Raw genomic sequence first — 17018 nt, forward strand, 5'->3', positions numbered from 1 at the left:
AAGCCTCCTTAGTTTTTTCTCCCTGTCACCTCCACTAACATCCCAAGGGAAGTGATCAAGGCAGAAATATTGCAGCAGTGTTCTATCACTATTGTGATAGGTTGCAAAATGCCTAGCAACAGGGTAATTCGTATCGTTGCTGGCAATGGCCCTCTGATGTTCTAGTATTCTCATCTTCACTTGATTTATTGTGCTCCCTACGTAACGTAGGTTGCACAGACAGATAAGGCAGCATACCACAAATGGGGTACTACACGTCATAAATTTCCTTATTCTCCTCGTTGTTTTCAACCCAGGGATCTCATATGTGGTTATCCTCTTGCTAGTAGCACATGCCCTGAATTTCCCGCAGGGAAATGAGCCATGCAGGTCTGCCAGACCTTGATGCGGTTTCACTGTGGTCAAGTGACTCTTAACTAGATGATCCTTTATGGATCTGGTTCTGCTAAAGGTTATGCCTGGTTGTTCTGGCAGATCCCTCCCAATGACTGCATCTGATTTCACAATCCGCCAATTTCTACGCATAATAGCTCTAACTTCACCTGCTGCGTTAGAAAAGCGTGTGATCATTCTAAAGTTATTGGAGCTCTCTTTCTTTTCTTTTTGTCCCACACTCTGAATGAGATCAGTTCTGTTCCTTTTGTCTGCTTTGAGCTTAGCCGCATCCAATGTCTTGCAAGGGTAGCCCCTTACTTTGAAGCGGTTCAAACTCTGGTTTGCTGCTCTTAAGTAATCTTCATGTAACGTCATACATTATTTCCTGCTTGTATGACCAATGCGCAATATGCTAAATATTGTTCTGCATTATTTATTCTTCCTTCTAAACTTGTAGTCTACGTTGTTGATAACCATGTATCTATTGCTACTTAAGTATATTTCTCTCATTACCTATTTATAGTATACAGTGTATTGTGATCCAAGTTCGGAGTACTGCAAACAATCTGTTCTTTTATGCTACTAGTCAATGCAGGGTTAACTCTCTACATAATGCTCTAATACCTTTCTGCTGTATGGTGCTCTGAAACCCGTATATCAGTAAAGTTGGCGCTTTGTAAGACCACGAAAAAATAGACAGATTTAAACAAGCATAGGTACACATTACTGTTCATCTGTCTTCCACTCACACATTTGTTGCAGGTGGGGTGATTTGTAACCAGTGCATATCTCTCTACTCATCCTCAGCAGGCGTTTGACTGTCCCTGCACTCCTCTTTACTCACCAAACAAGTAAAATGCCTCTGGTAGAGTTAGTGGGGTCACCGGCCCTGAAAAAATGATAACATCAAAAATAAGATTTCAACTCTATTGATTTCACTGGGCTCACATCCAGGACCATTCAGTCTCTCCCTCCTCGAATGGCGAAAAGGGATGCCCGTGACATGGTGGGAAAGGTCGGCTTAGTCGGGAATTTAAGTGGGCCGGGTTCCTCCGTGTCTCAGACCTGGTAGTAATTAAAAACAGACATTGAAAGGGGTCCCTCTCAGGCCCTATATTCATGTCCATAACTCTACTTGCAAAAACACTGATCTATTTATAAACAACGAATGTAAAAAGCGTTAAGATAATTCAGTCAATAATTTAGTAGTAGAGGCTGGTATGCAGGCGGAGTGGCGCAGGGGGTGGCGGAACTGCGGGGGTGGCGGGATGACGGGGAGGTGGGGGAAGGGGAAACAGACAACAAGAAAACATTTTTTTTAAATAGGGAAAAAGAACTTCCCTTCCGCGTGCTACCCGCCTCTCTTCTTTTTCGTGTCCTCGCTGCAGGGCAGGCTGCCAGACTCCCCTGCGGCCAATCCTGATGCTGCTTTTATGTTTGAAAGCTGCATCAGGATTGGACTGAGTGCCGTGAATTTATGCTCCCAGAGATACTGTGAGCCTGTACTTTGCTGTCTCCAACCTAGCAAAGTACCTGGGTTGAAGAGAGATCAGTGCGCATGTAGGTTTGGCCGACCTGAGACAGCCGACCAAACCGACATGCACACTGATCACAGTGCAACCACTCCCTGTCGTCACTGCCCTTGCGATGGCCCTGCCCCCAAGACTCGCCCAGCCCTCAGAACCTGAAAAATAAAACAATAATAAACCCATTTTACAATCGCTTTATTTTTCAAGTTTATAGGCTGACAGGGTGGGGCAACGCTCCTCCGCCATACCAGAAGAGCCACCACTGCAATTGAGTTCTTGTTTGGGTTTCCCCTATTTTACTTATCTTGCATTCTCTAAGAGTGTCCTCTATTTCCAGGATGTTGTGTTTCTGCATTTTTCCCCTTGTAGCATATAAATATATGGATACAGTAACAGAAAGCTCAAATAGAAATAAAAATACTGATCGGGTTGTACACCATAGAAATCACAAAAATGTAGTTTAAGTGTTTAAGCCAGGTTTTTAATTACAGGGAGCACGCCCCTTTTATAACCTCCTCTCCACCCCCAAACACTTTTTTCATCCCACTGAAAACCCTGAGCGCTGGTGGACCCGTCAGCTGTGTCCTCATAAGGAACCCCTCACGACTCTGACAAGTGGATGTGTGTTTTTGCCGCCCTTTCCCCTCCCTCCAGCACCCCGGCATTGCACAAGCGCCTCTCCCGGGCCCACTGCAGCCGGCCGTGTTCCTCATATGTTTTCCTGTGAACGGAGTTACTCAATCGCGAGAGGGAAGTGCTCGCGCCGGGCAGCGGTGGGAGAGAGTGCCCACGCCGGGCAGCGAGAGAGAGAGAGAGAGTGCGTACTCCGAGCCGCGGAGGGGAGCGCGCGGGTGTGCCCTCAGTCATACTCACCCGGCAGAGCTGAGCATCTCGCAGACACCTGCCAGAGGCTTCTCCAGGCTCCGTGATAACCCCGGCCCCCTCTCGGCAGGGTGCCCTCCTCGACTGGCCGCGGGGTGGCGTCTTTTCCTTTATTCTGGGGTGTCAGCCGCAGATTATGGTGGAGCCCGAGGTGGGCTCTGAGAAGCATGTGGGCTGTGCTGACGTGCCTCTTCGTCCCGTCCCTGCTGGCGACGTCCAGTGGGCTGCAGGAGGGGCTGTGCCCCAAGCCAGGTACGCTTTGCTTTACTCTTCACTTATGGGTAGGTGTGTGGTCATTGTTAGCGTTCGGTTTTTGGTCGACTTCTATTTTATGGTTAGGTTTGGAGTCCATGGCGAGGAGCTGTTGAGTTGTGTTATACCTCCAGATATGTCCTTGCCGAGGGGGGTCATGTTATGGTTATTGCTGGTGCTGTGATTGTACTTATTGTTAGGTTTTGGGGCTAGGATGGACGTTGTTTGGGTGTGTTCATTGTTGGAGCAATGTTGGTTTATGGTTAGGTTTGGAGTTAAGACATTGGGCTGTTAGGTAGGTTTGTATTAATAGGATAGGTTTGCCATTATGGTTTGAGTCGTGGTATGGTTATGTCTGAGGTTATGCTTGTGGTGAGTGATAGAACTTGGGGTTAGGCTGATGGCTATAGATACGTTTGAGTTCATTGTCATGTTCTGTTATTTTATGTTTAGGATTAATGATAAAACATTGTGTTATTAGGTTGGGTTAAACGGACGGATTATGGATTGGTTTGCCACCAGGGTTGGGTAGTGTTATGGTTAAGTTTGGGGTTTAGAACCGTGGCTGCTGTTAGACTAGGGTTTATGGTTGGGTTTGAACTTTATAGTTAGTGATTGTAAAGTTTGTGGTTATCTTATAAGGTTAATGTTAGGTGTGTGGTAGTGTTATAGGGTTATTGTTAGGTTTGTGGCCATGTCTGTGGTTATGTCTGTGGTTAAATTATTGTTGGGGTTAGGATTATAACTGGGTTATGTTATGGGCTTCTGTTACTATTTAGGTTAAATTGTAGATTTTAAATAGAGCCGAGTTTGGATTATGTGGTTCTTGTAAGGTTTTTAGTTGTGTTATTGGCTTATTGATAAGTTTGGGGTTATGCTAATAGTTATTGGGAGGTTTGAGGCTATAACTTTCGGTCTGTTATTTTATGGTTCAACCTGGGCTTAAGGTACTTGGTTATTGGGTCTTGTTAAATTTAAGACTTATTGTTAGATTTACCATATGGTTGAGAGATGCTATAGTTCAGCTTAGGGTTCATGACTGTGGTGATTATTTTTTATGGGTAGTAGTTGGACACTGTGGTTATTCTTACGTTTGGGTTGCAGTTCGAATTATGTTATTGATTTCTGATAGGTTTGGGGTTGATTGAGGTGTTTTTAGTAAGGTGTGGAGTTGTACTTATGGTTCTAATATATGGTTGTGGTTGGCTAGCTCCAAGTCTGGGTTGTATTGTGTTGTGTTATGTAGCGTCTCTAACTTTCTAGCACTGCTTCGAGGGGCCTCGGAGCACTATCTTGTGTTCTCTCTTTCCACATCCTCCCCTCCTGCCCCCGGGCCCTCCCCGTGGTCTCTAGAGTTCTTCCCAGGCCTTGGCCCTGATGACAAAACATTCAATAAAGATGACAATCGTATAATAATAACATTTGATGAGCATTTACATTGTATTCGAGCGCCTAAGGTATCATGTCGTGGGTTCATTATCGCAATAGTCTTTACAGTTTGTGATATAAACCCAATAAGACGTATTTTAAAACTGGAACACGTTTTGCGTCATTATCTTTCTCATGTTATCGAACTTGGAAGGTGGGAAGTCTTCGTGCGCCGACGCATGATTGAACTTGTGACCTACGGGTTGCCCAGTCATATCTGAACCTATGCAGCCAGCGAAGGGAGTTTAGTGTTTTGCCTTCCCTTCTTCCTACATTCTAATTCTCAGTCAAATCAACTACTGAGCTACCTGAGCGCGGTTTAGCCTTTCCTTCTTACTGTCTGCTGCAGCAGACACATCACCCACTGAGCTATCAATCTGAGCGACTCTTATGTCTTCCTACTTTCTGCTCGGAGTGTAAGGATTTGTCGAGCGCCCATTCCCTTACTTGAATCCTTTCACTCTCATTCGGATAACATCTGAGCAGAATAAGTAACTGTAAGCAAACGCACCGCCCAGCCCCGCCCTCTCCGCCTCGCGGCACCGTCACCACCTCCGTGTGGACTTTCCCGATCACCAACAAGCATGACACGTTCTCTTTTGAAGTGCTTTGTGGCGCCTTCTCTCTTCTGTTTCCCTTCGCTTCTGCCCTCTCCCTGACTCTTAATGCCAATATCGGCGACACACACCACCCGCCATCAGAACAATCTCATAATCAAGAACAGACAAGACACATTGCTTGTTGGAGAAAACATTGCTACAGGTTTATTTGCATAAGAAATATGCCAACATGGTGGGTCAACTTAGGGGCGATCCAAGGGCAGGCAGCAGTGACACCCCCTAAGCTGCCCTATCTGAAGAGCCAAATTGCTCCGTGGCCCTAACCAATCGGTACTCACCATTTGGGGGTATTACCTCTTACAGAGGACCACCAGTCCACTCATTTACTCACGCCTCTTGAGGGGGCGGAGCGTATCCAGGCAAGCCCCTGTTTGCTCAGGTTTACAACTGACCAAAGGACTAACTGGACGCCGTTGTACCTCCAGGGTCCTGCCGTAAGGACTTCCTGGGGTTGTTTGGTATTTGCACCCTTGTTGTGCTCCTGTAGAGGGTACCCCTATGTACCATTCAGCCTTTGGATCGCCTTGTAACTCCGCCTGCAACACAAAATAACAAGTTAACAGGCTTCCTACCCTAGCCACCGTTCCAGCCGACAGGCTGGGTAAGCGGTAGGGAGGGAGACGGCGTGGAGGCTCGGCGCAAAAGGATCGCCAGGTGGGCGGGGGAGGTAGATATACCTGGTTCCCCACCCACTGGCTCGCCGGAAATGAAGCAGGATGCGCCGGACCCCAAGAGGGTCCAAACACTAGACCAGTTGGTTATGTGCCTTCATGTGGCACTAAGGTGGCCGCCGCGGGCAGCCTCATTACCCCTTGGCCAGCTCTGTGCTGCCACAGACGACGGGAGGTGCCTGCAGCCAGCCTCACTCACAGACCTGTGGAGGGAGAAACCTTTGGGTTATGTACAAGCCCCTATCGCCACCACAACTTCACTTTTAGTGACGTTCTGGTGGCGGTAGGGGCATTGCCTTATTTACAAGGCAGCGTTAAGTCACTTAATGTGGCTTAACACTGCCTTGTAAAGAAGGCCCCCTTGCACGCTATGCTTAGCATGAAAGGGGAGGGCACTGGGTGTTGCTATGGGCGTTCCACCGCAACCCCCATTGATTCTGACGCTCCCTCCTATTTACAAGGGTGGCGTAAATAGGAGGCAGTGCCAGAATTAAGACCAGGGAAAACCTGGTCTTACCCTGGCGCAACGAGGAGAAATGTTTCATTTCTCCTCGTTTTTGCTGTTTTCATGTGTGCTGCGTGGTGCAGCACACATAAAAACAGCAAAAGGCCAATGAATGGTTATGTACAGTAAGGTCCCCCTTCCTGCACAAAATCATTAAAAAAAAGTATGCAACTTCAAGCAGCACACATAGAAGTTATGAAACTGCATTTAAAGATTGTTAATGTGCAGGAAGGGGGACCTTCCTGCACATAAACAATGTTTCCCTGCAAACAGACACCCTTGTACTATGGTGCAAGTGTGCGCCTGCGTTGGGACTGGGCTGCAGGGATGGATTGGGATAAGAAGTCGGCTCGGGCACGATAAAAAAAAGAGCATAGAGATGTCACTAATAGTGGGAAGAGATGTCAGAAAAGAGGGTAGAGATGTCACTGATAGTGGTTAGAGATGTCACAATAGAGGGTAGAGATGTCACTGATAGCAGTTAGAGATGTCACAATAGAGGGTAGAGATGTCACTGATAGTGGTTAGAAATGTTACAAGAGTGCTTAGAGATGACTGATAGAGGTTAGAGATGACACTGATAGTAATAGAGATGTCATTGATAGTGGTTTGGGATGTCACTGAGAGAGCATAGAGATGTCACTGACAGTGGGAAGAGATGTCACTGATAGCGGTTAGAGATGTCACTGATAATGGTTAGAGATGTCACTGATAATGGTTAGAGATGTCACAATAGTGGTTAGCGATGTCATTGATAATGGTTAGAGATGTCACAGTAATGGTTAGAGATGTCACTGATAGAGATTAGAGATGTCACTGATAATGGTTAAAGATGTCATTGATAATGGTTAGAGATGTCACTGATAGAGATTAGAGATGTCACTGATAATGGTTAGAGATGTCACTGATAATGGTTAGAGATGTCACTGATAGTGGTTAAAGATGTTACAGTAGTGGTTAGAGATGTCACTGATAGAGAATAGAGATGTCACTGATAGTGGTTAGAGATTTCACAATAGTGGTTAGAGATTTCACAATAGTGGTTAGAGATGTCATTGATAATGGTTAGAGATGTTACAGTAGTGGTTAGAGATGTCACTGATAGAGATTAGAGATGTCACTGATAATGGTTAATGATGTCATTGATAATGGTTAGAGATGTCACTGATAGAGGTTAGAGATGTCACTGATAGAGGTTAGAGATGTCACTGATAATGGTTAGAGATGTCACTGATAATGGTTAGAGATGTCACAATAGTGGTTAGAGTTGTCACTGATAGAGGGTAGAGATGTCACTGATATTGATTAAAGATGTTACAGTAGTGGTTAGAGATTTCACAATAGTGGTTAGAGATGTCACAGTAATGGTTAGAGATGTCACTGATAGAGGTTAGAGATGTCACTGATAGAGGTTAGCGATGTCACTGATAATGGTTAGAGATGTCACTGATAATGGTTAGAGATGTCACAATAATGGTTAGAGATGTCACTGATAGAGGTTCGAGATGTCACTGATAGTGGTTAGAGATGTTATAGTAGTGGTTAAAGATGTCACAATAGTGGTTAGAAATGTCACTGATAGAGGTTAGAGATGTTGCAATAGTGGATAGAGATGTCACTGATAGGTGTTAGAGATGTCACTGATAATGGTTAGAGATGTCACTGTTAGTGGTTAGAGATGTCACTGATAGTAGATAGAAATATCACTGATAGAGGTTAGAGATTTCACTGATTAGAAGTTAGATATGTGACTGATTGAGGTGAAAGATTTAACTGATTGTGGGTAGAGATGCCACTGATAGTAGTAAAGAAGTCACTGACAGTGCTAGAGAAGTTACTGATAATATTTAGAGATGTCACATAGTGGTTAGAGAATTGGCCAATAGATCCTTCAGCCCCTGTGGTGCGGGGGGCACGAGCTCCAGAGGGCCCCCTCCGGCACTGTGCATGGGCGCTGGAAGTGGCGGGGGTGGGAGTAAGGGTGTTTAAAAATAATAAAAAACACCTGATGCTCCGTCTCTCCCCTGCTGGGGCAGGAACAGGAAGCATCCAGGCTTCCCTGAGCCAATCACAACGCTGCAATACAGAGTTGTGTTTGGTAAGCACCCAGGCTCCCCTGAGCCAATCACAACGCTGCAATGCAGCATTGTGATTGGTCTGAGTGCCGCCGTTCGGCTAGGGAATGGGAACCTGGGCATGTTCTCCACGCAGACTGCATTGCAGCCTGTGTGAAGAACATTCATGCGCACTTGGAGTGGGCAACCCACTCTTCCCCCATGCTCCTCTCTCATTGGAGCAGCCTCACCCCGCCCACAAACCTGCATAACCTCCAGTTATTATTATTTCATGTTTCCTTTCTTTCATTGTTTCAAAGCAGTGGTATGACACATCTCTGCCTTAGCAGAGCAGCCACCGCTGGGCGGCGGGCGCCTAACCTGAGGGCTCCTAACTGGGTCCGGAGCGTGGGGGGGCCTCTATGTACTTTGCAGGGACGGCCGCTCAAGTTTTGTTACACAATTGGGTTAGGGATGTCACAATAGTGGTTAGAGATGTCACTGATAGAAGTTGGAGATATAATTGATAGACACTTGAGATGCCATTAATAATGATTAGTATACAGATGCCGCTGATAGCGATTGAGGAAGCCCCCTATAGCGATGACAGATGTCACTGATAACCTTTACAGAAGTCACCGTCAGGGTTTAGAGACCTGCTCAGGCAGGGTGGGGGAATCTCGCCCTGGCGGCGCTGCTGGTGCTGGTACCGCCCCTTTCTCATCCTTACCCAGCCTGCATTTAGGAAACCCACCCATCTGCAAATGTCATGTAGACACTTTACCTCATATGCTCATCGGAGGTTCTCAATGTATATTGCACATGACATTCTGCTATAATGTTGACATGCATTTCCCCCGTGCTGTGTAGGATGAACCTTGCAATAGCGCAGATCATGACGAAAGATGCGGTGTCTGGTGTTTAAGCAGCTGAACTTTGAATCTGAATAAGTGATCCTGGTATCAGCGCTTGACATAAACTGTGGGGCATATTATCAAGCACGGCGTTAAAATTATCGCCGCTTTAGCAGCAGAAAACTGACGCTAAAGTGGCAATAATGGGCTTGATAATATGCCGCAGAGAATTCCAATAGAAGCCCATGTTGACACCAGAACATGGGCTTCTATGGCAATTCTCCAGGGCATATTATCAAGCCCATTATCGCCGCTTTAGCGGCAGTTTTCTGCCGCTAAAGCGGCGATAATTTTAACGCTGTTTCTTGATAACATGCCCCTGTGTCATTCTAGGCAAACTACTGCTTAATATATTTAAATTAATAGATGTAAAATAAATATGTATAAAAAAAGTTCTGGCTAGTACTGCGATTATTACGTATGAGGTCCTCTCTCGCCACAAGTTCGAGATGGGTCCTACAATAAGATGTACGCTCTAACATGTCTGGTCCGGAAACAAATAATGTAGTTGAATAAGCAATGCTTTGCTTTTATAGCGCTCTATGCCAAATGTAGGCACTGGTGAGAGTTTAGGATGCTGCGGACTGTGTTGGGCGCCTAGTTCTGGCCTTGGGACCGCCGCAACATTTCACCCTTCCTCACTTTTTGTATTGTAATTGTATTGTATTGTAATTGCATTTATATAGCGCTTACCACCCGTGACGAAGCGTCGAAGCGCTTTTTCGGCGAGTAGCACGCTACTCCGGAACCCACAAAGGATTAGTGTTGAGTTAGTATAGTGAAATATGAAATTAATTTGAGTGTTGGACATGTTAATCAGTTATTTGGATTGAGAAGTACAGCGGAGGGATAGAAGAGGGAAAAAAGGTTTGTATTTATATAGCGACACATGCATCAAACATTCATGCAGGCGATGAGATAGCAAGCATGAATTCCTAAAACAAGCATTGACATAGCCAATAGGTCTGGCCCTTCGAGCTCTATTGGCTTTGTGTTATCACTGGTTTTTCAGCCATGTTGCACAGCAGCACAGCTGTGCAACATGGCTGGAAATAAAGAAAATTAAAGCACTATGACTCGGTCAACGCTGGCTTTGTCATAAATCTTTTATTTTTTCATTATTTTCAGCTAACTTGCACAATGGCTGTGCTGATGTGCAACAAGAATAAAAAAAACTTTGATATAGCCAAATAGCGCTTTCATATGGAAGAGCTATTTGGATTTGTCAATGCTTTTTTGTGGTGGGGTTAGAGGGTGCAATCAACAACGTGGCAAGGTGTTGCAGTGCTAAAAAAAAAATTGTAAAGTTAAAAGAAAAAAAAGCCCTATGATGCAGCCAGGCTGACCGCGTCATGCTACTTTTCTCTAACTTTATTATTTTGTTTTATTAACGCTGCGGCAGCCTACCGTGTTACTTGCCTGTTCCCACCCCAATCTGTGTTGTTTGCTCTTCCCGTCACACCACAAAAAAACATTGAGAAAGCGAAATAGTTCTCAAACATGCGACAGTTAATCACCTACGATTGTTATCTACTGCTGCTATCTGTCCTGCTGTATTCAACTACATTAGAATTTTTTTTTTAATTAGGAACCATTATGAATTGTAAGAACGAGACGGAGTTTTTTAAGGGATTTTATATATTTTAACTCACTTTATATTGATGTGTTGGAAAATGATAGGATGTATAAAAAATTAGCAATCCAGAGTTTGAGCTGGGGGGACTGGTGGCTTGGAGGTGGCCATGTTCATAAGCTAGGCAAAGTACACATTGTTTTAAAAGATTTTTTTTAAATTTCGAATTTATATTTTTGTCTTTTAAGTCTAATCATTGTATAGTCTTCCTATGAAAATTTATCTATTCTATGCATGTTTGTCAAACTTTTAGGGTCCGATTGAACCAAATAAAGTTATTTGACTGACTGGCGACCGCTTTTTTTGGCTTTATCAGTGTTTCTAGCCATGTTGCACAGCAGCGTGGACGCTGTGCAACAAGGGTGCAAATACAGAAAGAAAGTGATACGACCCAGACAGCATTGACCAAGTTGTAGTGCTTTTATTCTTTTTACTACTGTCCACGTACCACATAAGCTACACTGTTGTGTAACATGGCTAAAAACATTGACAAAGCCAATAGAGCTTGCATAGGCGAGATCTTTTGGCTTTGCCAATACTTGTTGTCTTTACAGGACGCTCGGTGCCACATCAATAGTACACAAGGCCTATCTACTACACAAAACCCTTAGAAAAGCAAAGAGTTGACAAACCTAACGGGCAGGTGAACCAAAAAGGACATTCTTGCGACATAGCTGGAAAAATCCAAGATTCAGATCACTTTTGTCTTACATGGTCCACAACCCACGAGTATTTAATATAGTGAATTATGGCATTGCACAGCACTCAGCTCATAGTCCAGTATTGACAGCGTGGAATTATCTGTGGTGAAAATGAGTGATATTTCTAAGGCAATACAACTTATGAGGTTGCTAGAGGGCATTAGTCAGGTTTCCTACATTAGAAAACAAGCAATGGGGCGGGAGGGAAGAAAAACAAAATCCCTGAATCTGAGCAGTGGAAGGACACTAATAAAGCAACTCATCAGTTTTTAGGTCTCGCCTAGATATTGCGTTTACGCAATCGCTATGCGAGACTCTAGTAAGAGGGACATTTCAAAGTGCTCCCAAAAGTGGATTGCATGGCGAGCACGCGCACAATCACGTGCATCGTGCCGCCATGCAATCCGTTTGGGGAAGCGCTTCAGCCCACTGGCGCGTGCACGTGTAGCCACATCCTCGACATCATTCTTCAAAGGGTCCGCTCCCCAGCCTGGAATGCGCTCCCCGCCCCTGCCACAGCATGCCGAGAGATTGTTTCCTCATGGCGCCTCTCACAACTGTCCCTCCCCCACCACAGGGCTAGTCTCACGCATGCATTGCCATCCATCGATTTCACTTTCATGCCTGTGTTCTCTTTGCTTTTCAGCACACAGCCCGCTCTCCCCCCTCCGTGTTTTCTTGCAGCTTTGCCCAGATCGGAGTCTCAAACAACCAAAATAATAAGTTTGCCCTGCACGCTTTCTGCGCTTACAAAGTTAACATATGCCGCGCTCATTCCCTTTTCATCCTTCTAAGGTCGATAACATTAGCTCCATTAATTCTGCGTCTAAGGATTTAAATAACCATATGTTTTCTTGCAACTTTAGGCACTTCACACACACAGCCCCACTGCTCACACACACAGGCATCAAGGCAGCAACAGAATGCTCTGAGCCCCACCAGTGTTTGCCACACACACATGCCTCTCGCATCTCGTGTTTTCTTCCAGCTTTGGCCCGTGTTCTCTTTGCCTTTCAGCACTCAGCTTCCCCGTAACCACCCTTTAACTAACATCCTGCCACACTCATTCCATTTTCATCCTCGCTTTCACTTTCATGCCCGTGTTCTCTTTGCCTTTCAGCACACAGCTTCCCCTAGCCACCATTTAACGACCATCCTGCCACACTCATTCCATTTTCATCCTCGCTTTCACTTTCATGCCCGTGTTCTCTTTGCCTTTCAGCACACAGCTTCTCCGTAGCCACCATTTAACGACCATCCTGCCGTAAACACCATTTAACTACCATCCTTTTAGTTAAAATAAAAGAATTGCCTCTAAGGGTTTAAGGAACCATAGAAATACAAGGCAAGGCAGCAACAGAACGCTCTGAGCCCCACCAGTGTTTGCCACACACACATGCCTCTCACCTGTCTCTCCCCCGCCCTCCCCCCTCCGTGTTTTCTTGCAGCTTTGCCCAGATCTGAGTCTCAAACAACCAAAATAATAAGTTTGCCCTGCACGCTTTCTGCGCATACAAAGTTAACATATACCGCGCTCATTCCCTTTTCATCCTTCTAAGGTCGATAACATTAGCTCCATTAATTCTGCGTCTAAGGATTTAAATAACCATATGTTTTCTTGCAACTTTAGGCACTTCACACACACAGCCCCACTGCTCACACACACAGGCATCAAGGCAGCAACAGAATGCTCTGAGCCCCACCAGTGTTTGCCACACACACATGCCTCTCGCATCTCGTGTTTTCTTCCAGCTTTGGCCCGTGTTCTCTTTGCCGTTCAGCACTCCGCTTCCCCGTAACCACCATTTAACTAACATCCTGCCACACTCATTCCATTTTCATCCTCGCTTTCACTTTCATGCCCGTGTTCTCTTTGCCTTTCAGCACACAGCTTCTCCGTAGCCACCATTTAACGACCATCCTGCCACACTCATTCCATTTTCATCCTCGCTTTCACTTTCATGCCCGTGTTCTCTTTGCCTTTCAGCACACAGCTTCTCCGTAGCCACCATTTAACGACCATCCTGCCACACTCATTCCATTTTCATCCTCGCTTTCACTTTCATGCCCGTGTTCTCTTTTCCTTTCAGCACACAGCTCCTCCGTAGCCACCATTTAACAACCATCCTGCCACACTCATTCCATTTTCCTCCTCGCTTTCACTTTCATGCCCGTGTTCTCTTTGCCTTTCAGCACACAGCTTCTCCGAGGCCACCATTTACCGACCATCCTGCCGTAAACACCATTTAACTAACATTCTTTTAGTTAAAATAAAAGAATTGCCTCTAAGGGTTTAAGGAACCATAGAAATACAAGGCAAGGCAAGATACACTCTGAATGCCACTCAGAGCCACATAATTACATGCCACATAACTACAATGCACTCAATACAACAGACACTTCAAAAACCAATCAGTGCCACATAGTTACACACCACATAATTACACAGCGCTCAATGCCACATACACTTCAAATACCACTCAGCGCCACATAATTACACACCACATAATTACACTACACTCAATGCCACATGCACTCCAAATAACACTCAGTGCCAATTAATTACAATGCAAACAATGCAAGATACACTCAAAATAACACTCAATGCCACATAATTACACGCCACTAAAATCATCATACACTCCACACAAAACCACTCAGTGCCACATAATTATATTCTACATAATTACACTCTATCTATCTATCGCCCTCACTATCTATCTATCTATCTATCTATCTATCTATCTATCTATCTATCTATCTATCTATCTATCTATCTATCTATCTATCTATCTATCTATCGGACTATTGTACTCTATCTATCTATCTATCACATCACTACAGCATCACTTAGCACCACCACAGCATCACTCAAGGGCACCACTACACGCTACCACAGCATCAATTAACGCCACAGCATCACTCGACACCACCACAACATCACTCACCGCCACCACAGTATCAATCTGTACAACCATTCAACAACAACTGGCTCTAATATGTTCTCTCAATATTTAGGCTTTATTACAAATGGCACAAAATAAATGATAATATTTAACTTCTGTTCTTGGATTTTAGGCGCAATTAAATACACTAAACATAATCTTCACAAGAGTGATTAACAAAAGTTTAAACGATTGCCATTATAATTTACATTAACTTTTATTTAAGTATTAATTATTTGCAAAAATTAAAAGCCATTGTTATTTGTAATATCAATACATCTAAGTCACGTAAATACAACACATATTGCATTACAAATGCTATAGGTGTCACATTTGCAACAGTTAAAACTATTGACATTGTACATGAGAAAGCTAGTAATTTCAATATTTTCAATACCAACACATTAATAAAAAATTAGTCAATTTACAATACAAAAAGCTCAAACTTTCCTAATGCGAGACCTATTGCATTGCAAATGCTTGTTGGTCTATGCTGCATCGAAGGGACAAACACATGAAGAAGAAGTTTAAACTGGCATGCGCTGACCAATGAAAAACAAGGAAATGAGAGTGACGATGATGTCAACCAATGTTAAGTAATGTGCGGGCTCTAAGCCGAGTTTAGATGTTTTTATTTTTAAACCAAAGATCTTCCAAGCGACTGCGCATGCGTTGTTTCAGGCAAGACCAACAAAAACAGTGCCACTTCTGCAGACATTCCTGATAGCAGCCTCGATCACCAGCACAAGGTGAATAGAAACGTGTTCCTGTTTGACCTGGATGTCACACTATTTTCAAGAGACTGCCAGAGTTAGCCAAGATCTGTGGCACCCAGGCCCACCATGACGCAGCAGAAATCACCCGGATTCGTGAAACCTGCAACGCAGTAGGCGTGACTCCCAAGTAGGCTGTGACACAGCAGGAATGACTGCCATCTAAGCAAGTTCATAAGCAGGCATAGCTTCTAACAAAGCTGATAAGAGGCTATGACATAACTGACATAGCAGTGCTTAATTTGTGCAGGTGGTGGGCAACAGCACTAGTTTTTGGGGAACAGGAGTAATTAATGTTCATCTTCAGGATTTAACCCAGAGCAAAAGACAGTGACGTGACATAAGCCCCCGCAGCCCCCGTTATGCGGGGGAGGGGGGGCGATAAGCTTCAGGAGACCCCCGTCACTAAAATGGTAGGTGGTGGGCTGGGGAGGGGAGCCACCTCCATGTACTTTGCAGGGGGGCTTAAGATTTGTTACGTCACTGGGAAAAGAGTGAAGGGCTGAAAAGTTAAAAAGGTGAAGGTAGAGAAATATAGGAAAAGAGCAACAAAGGGAAAAACAAGGATGAAAAAAGAACTTACAAGCATGAGATAGAGAGGAAAGAAATGCAAAGAGGTGGAAGAAAGAGGCGTGCGGTGAGATCAAGACTAGGCAACCTTAGTATTCAACAACTCCAGCACTTGCAGCCGTCTCCTAAGAAAAATCTTGGGGCGCTGGACTTTTTAAAAAGTATTTCTGCAAAGAGTTCATCAAAAAATACAAGAAAAGATGTATATCCCATTATTCATAAATGACATAAGTTTTATATGGATACACACTCTGAAAACGAGGAGCCCAGACCAAACACCAAGCAAATTCTTGTTATAACGATCTGGCTGCTTTGTGAGACTGTCTTACCTAAGTGGACAACACATGTCTTACTTGACTAGGAGCCAGATGTGCAAAGCATTTTTATGTCCTCAAACACTCTGATTCAGAATTTGCGACCTTAAAAAGGCTTACTTTAATGTACTAATCCCATTTTAGTGGTCGATACTCTTTTACCGAGTCCTAAAATGGGATTTCAACCACATACCGATTCGGTATTTGGAAGGAGCATATTGTAGGCGTCCTCCAAACAACTGAATTGACGTGACATGTATCTATCTTTTGCCACTGAAATTCACTGGATTCAAGCTAACCTGGCTGATGAGAGGTGATGCCCCGAAACCGGTCCCAGGATGCTTGTTTCCGGTCCAGGTAGGACCTGGCCTGGCAGTTCAGGCTGGACTGTTCCCATGAGGAACAGGGTCAAGACTGATTTGCATATGGATGGGTCCAAACTCAGGTGGAGGGGTGAGCAAATGAACAATGGATTAAACTCAGATCTTTGTGACTGGGGATGAATGTTTCCACTGTCAGCATTCCGTCCATCATTTGTTCCTTTTGCACTGAAATTCAGTCGCAAAATATTGAAAAAGGACTGATTCCCGAGAGGTGGTGGTAAGCTGTTCACAAAATGTAAGGGTCTCCTTGGGACCATGTTGCCTCTGTAAATGTTAAAAAAAAAAAAAAAAAGGTTTGGTTGGATGCAAGCAGTGGCTGGACTACTGGCAATTCTCACATATACTCTCAAAAAACAATCTTTCTTCCTTAAATGCAGCACCATTTGTGTTAAGGAAATTTAAGGCTGCATTTAAAATTAAAAGGCAGTCGCAGACATGGTGGTCTGTGACAGTAGCTGGCCACCATCCC

General features: G+C 44.5%; 1 protein-coding gene across 1 annotated transcript in view; it reads left to right on the top strand.

Moving 5' to 3' along the window:
- The first annotated feature begins 2615 nt into the window (after positions 1-2615).
- Positions 2616-17018, top strand: part of IL6R (interleukin 6 receptor) — a 90149-nt gene continuing 75746 nt past the window's right edge. The window contains exon 1 of the mRNA XM_085637626.1: positions 2616-3038. Within this exon, the coding sequence (XP_085493752.1) occupies positions 2954-3038 (85 nt within the window). The 5' untranslated portion in view covers positions 2616-2953. The remainder of the gene's footprint in view (positions 3039-17018) is intronic.

This window comes from Triturus cristatus, chromosome 12 (assembly GCF_964204655.1).
Source record: "Triturus cristatus chromosome 12, aTriCri1.1, whole genome shotgun sequence".
Taxonomy (NCBI): Eukaryota; Metazoa; Chordata; class Amphibia; order Caudata; family Salamandridae; genus Triturus; species Triturus cristatus.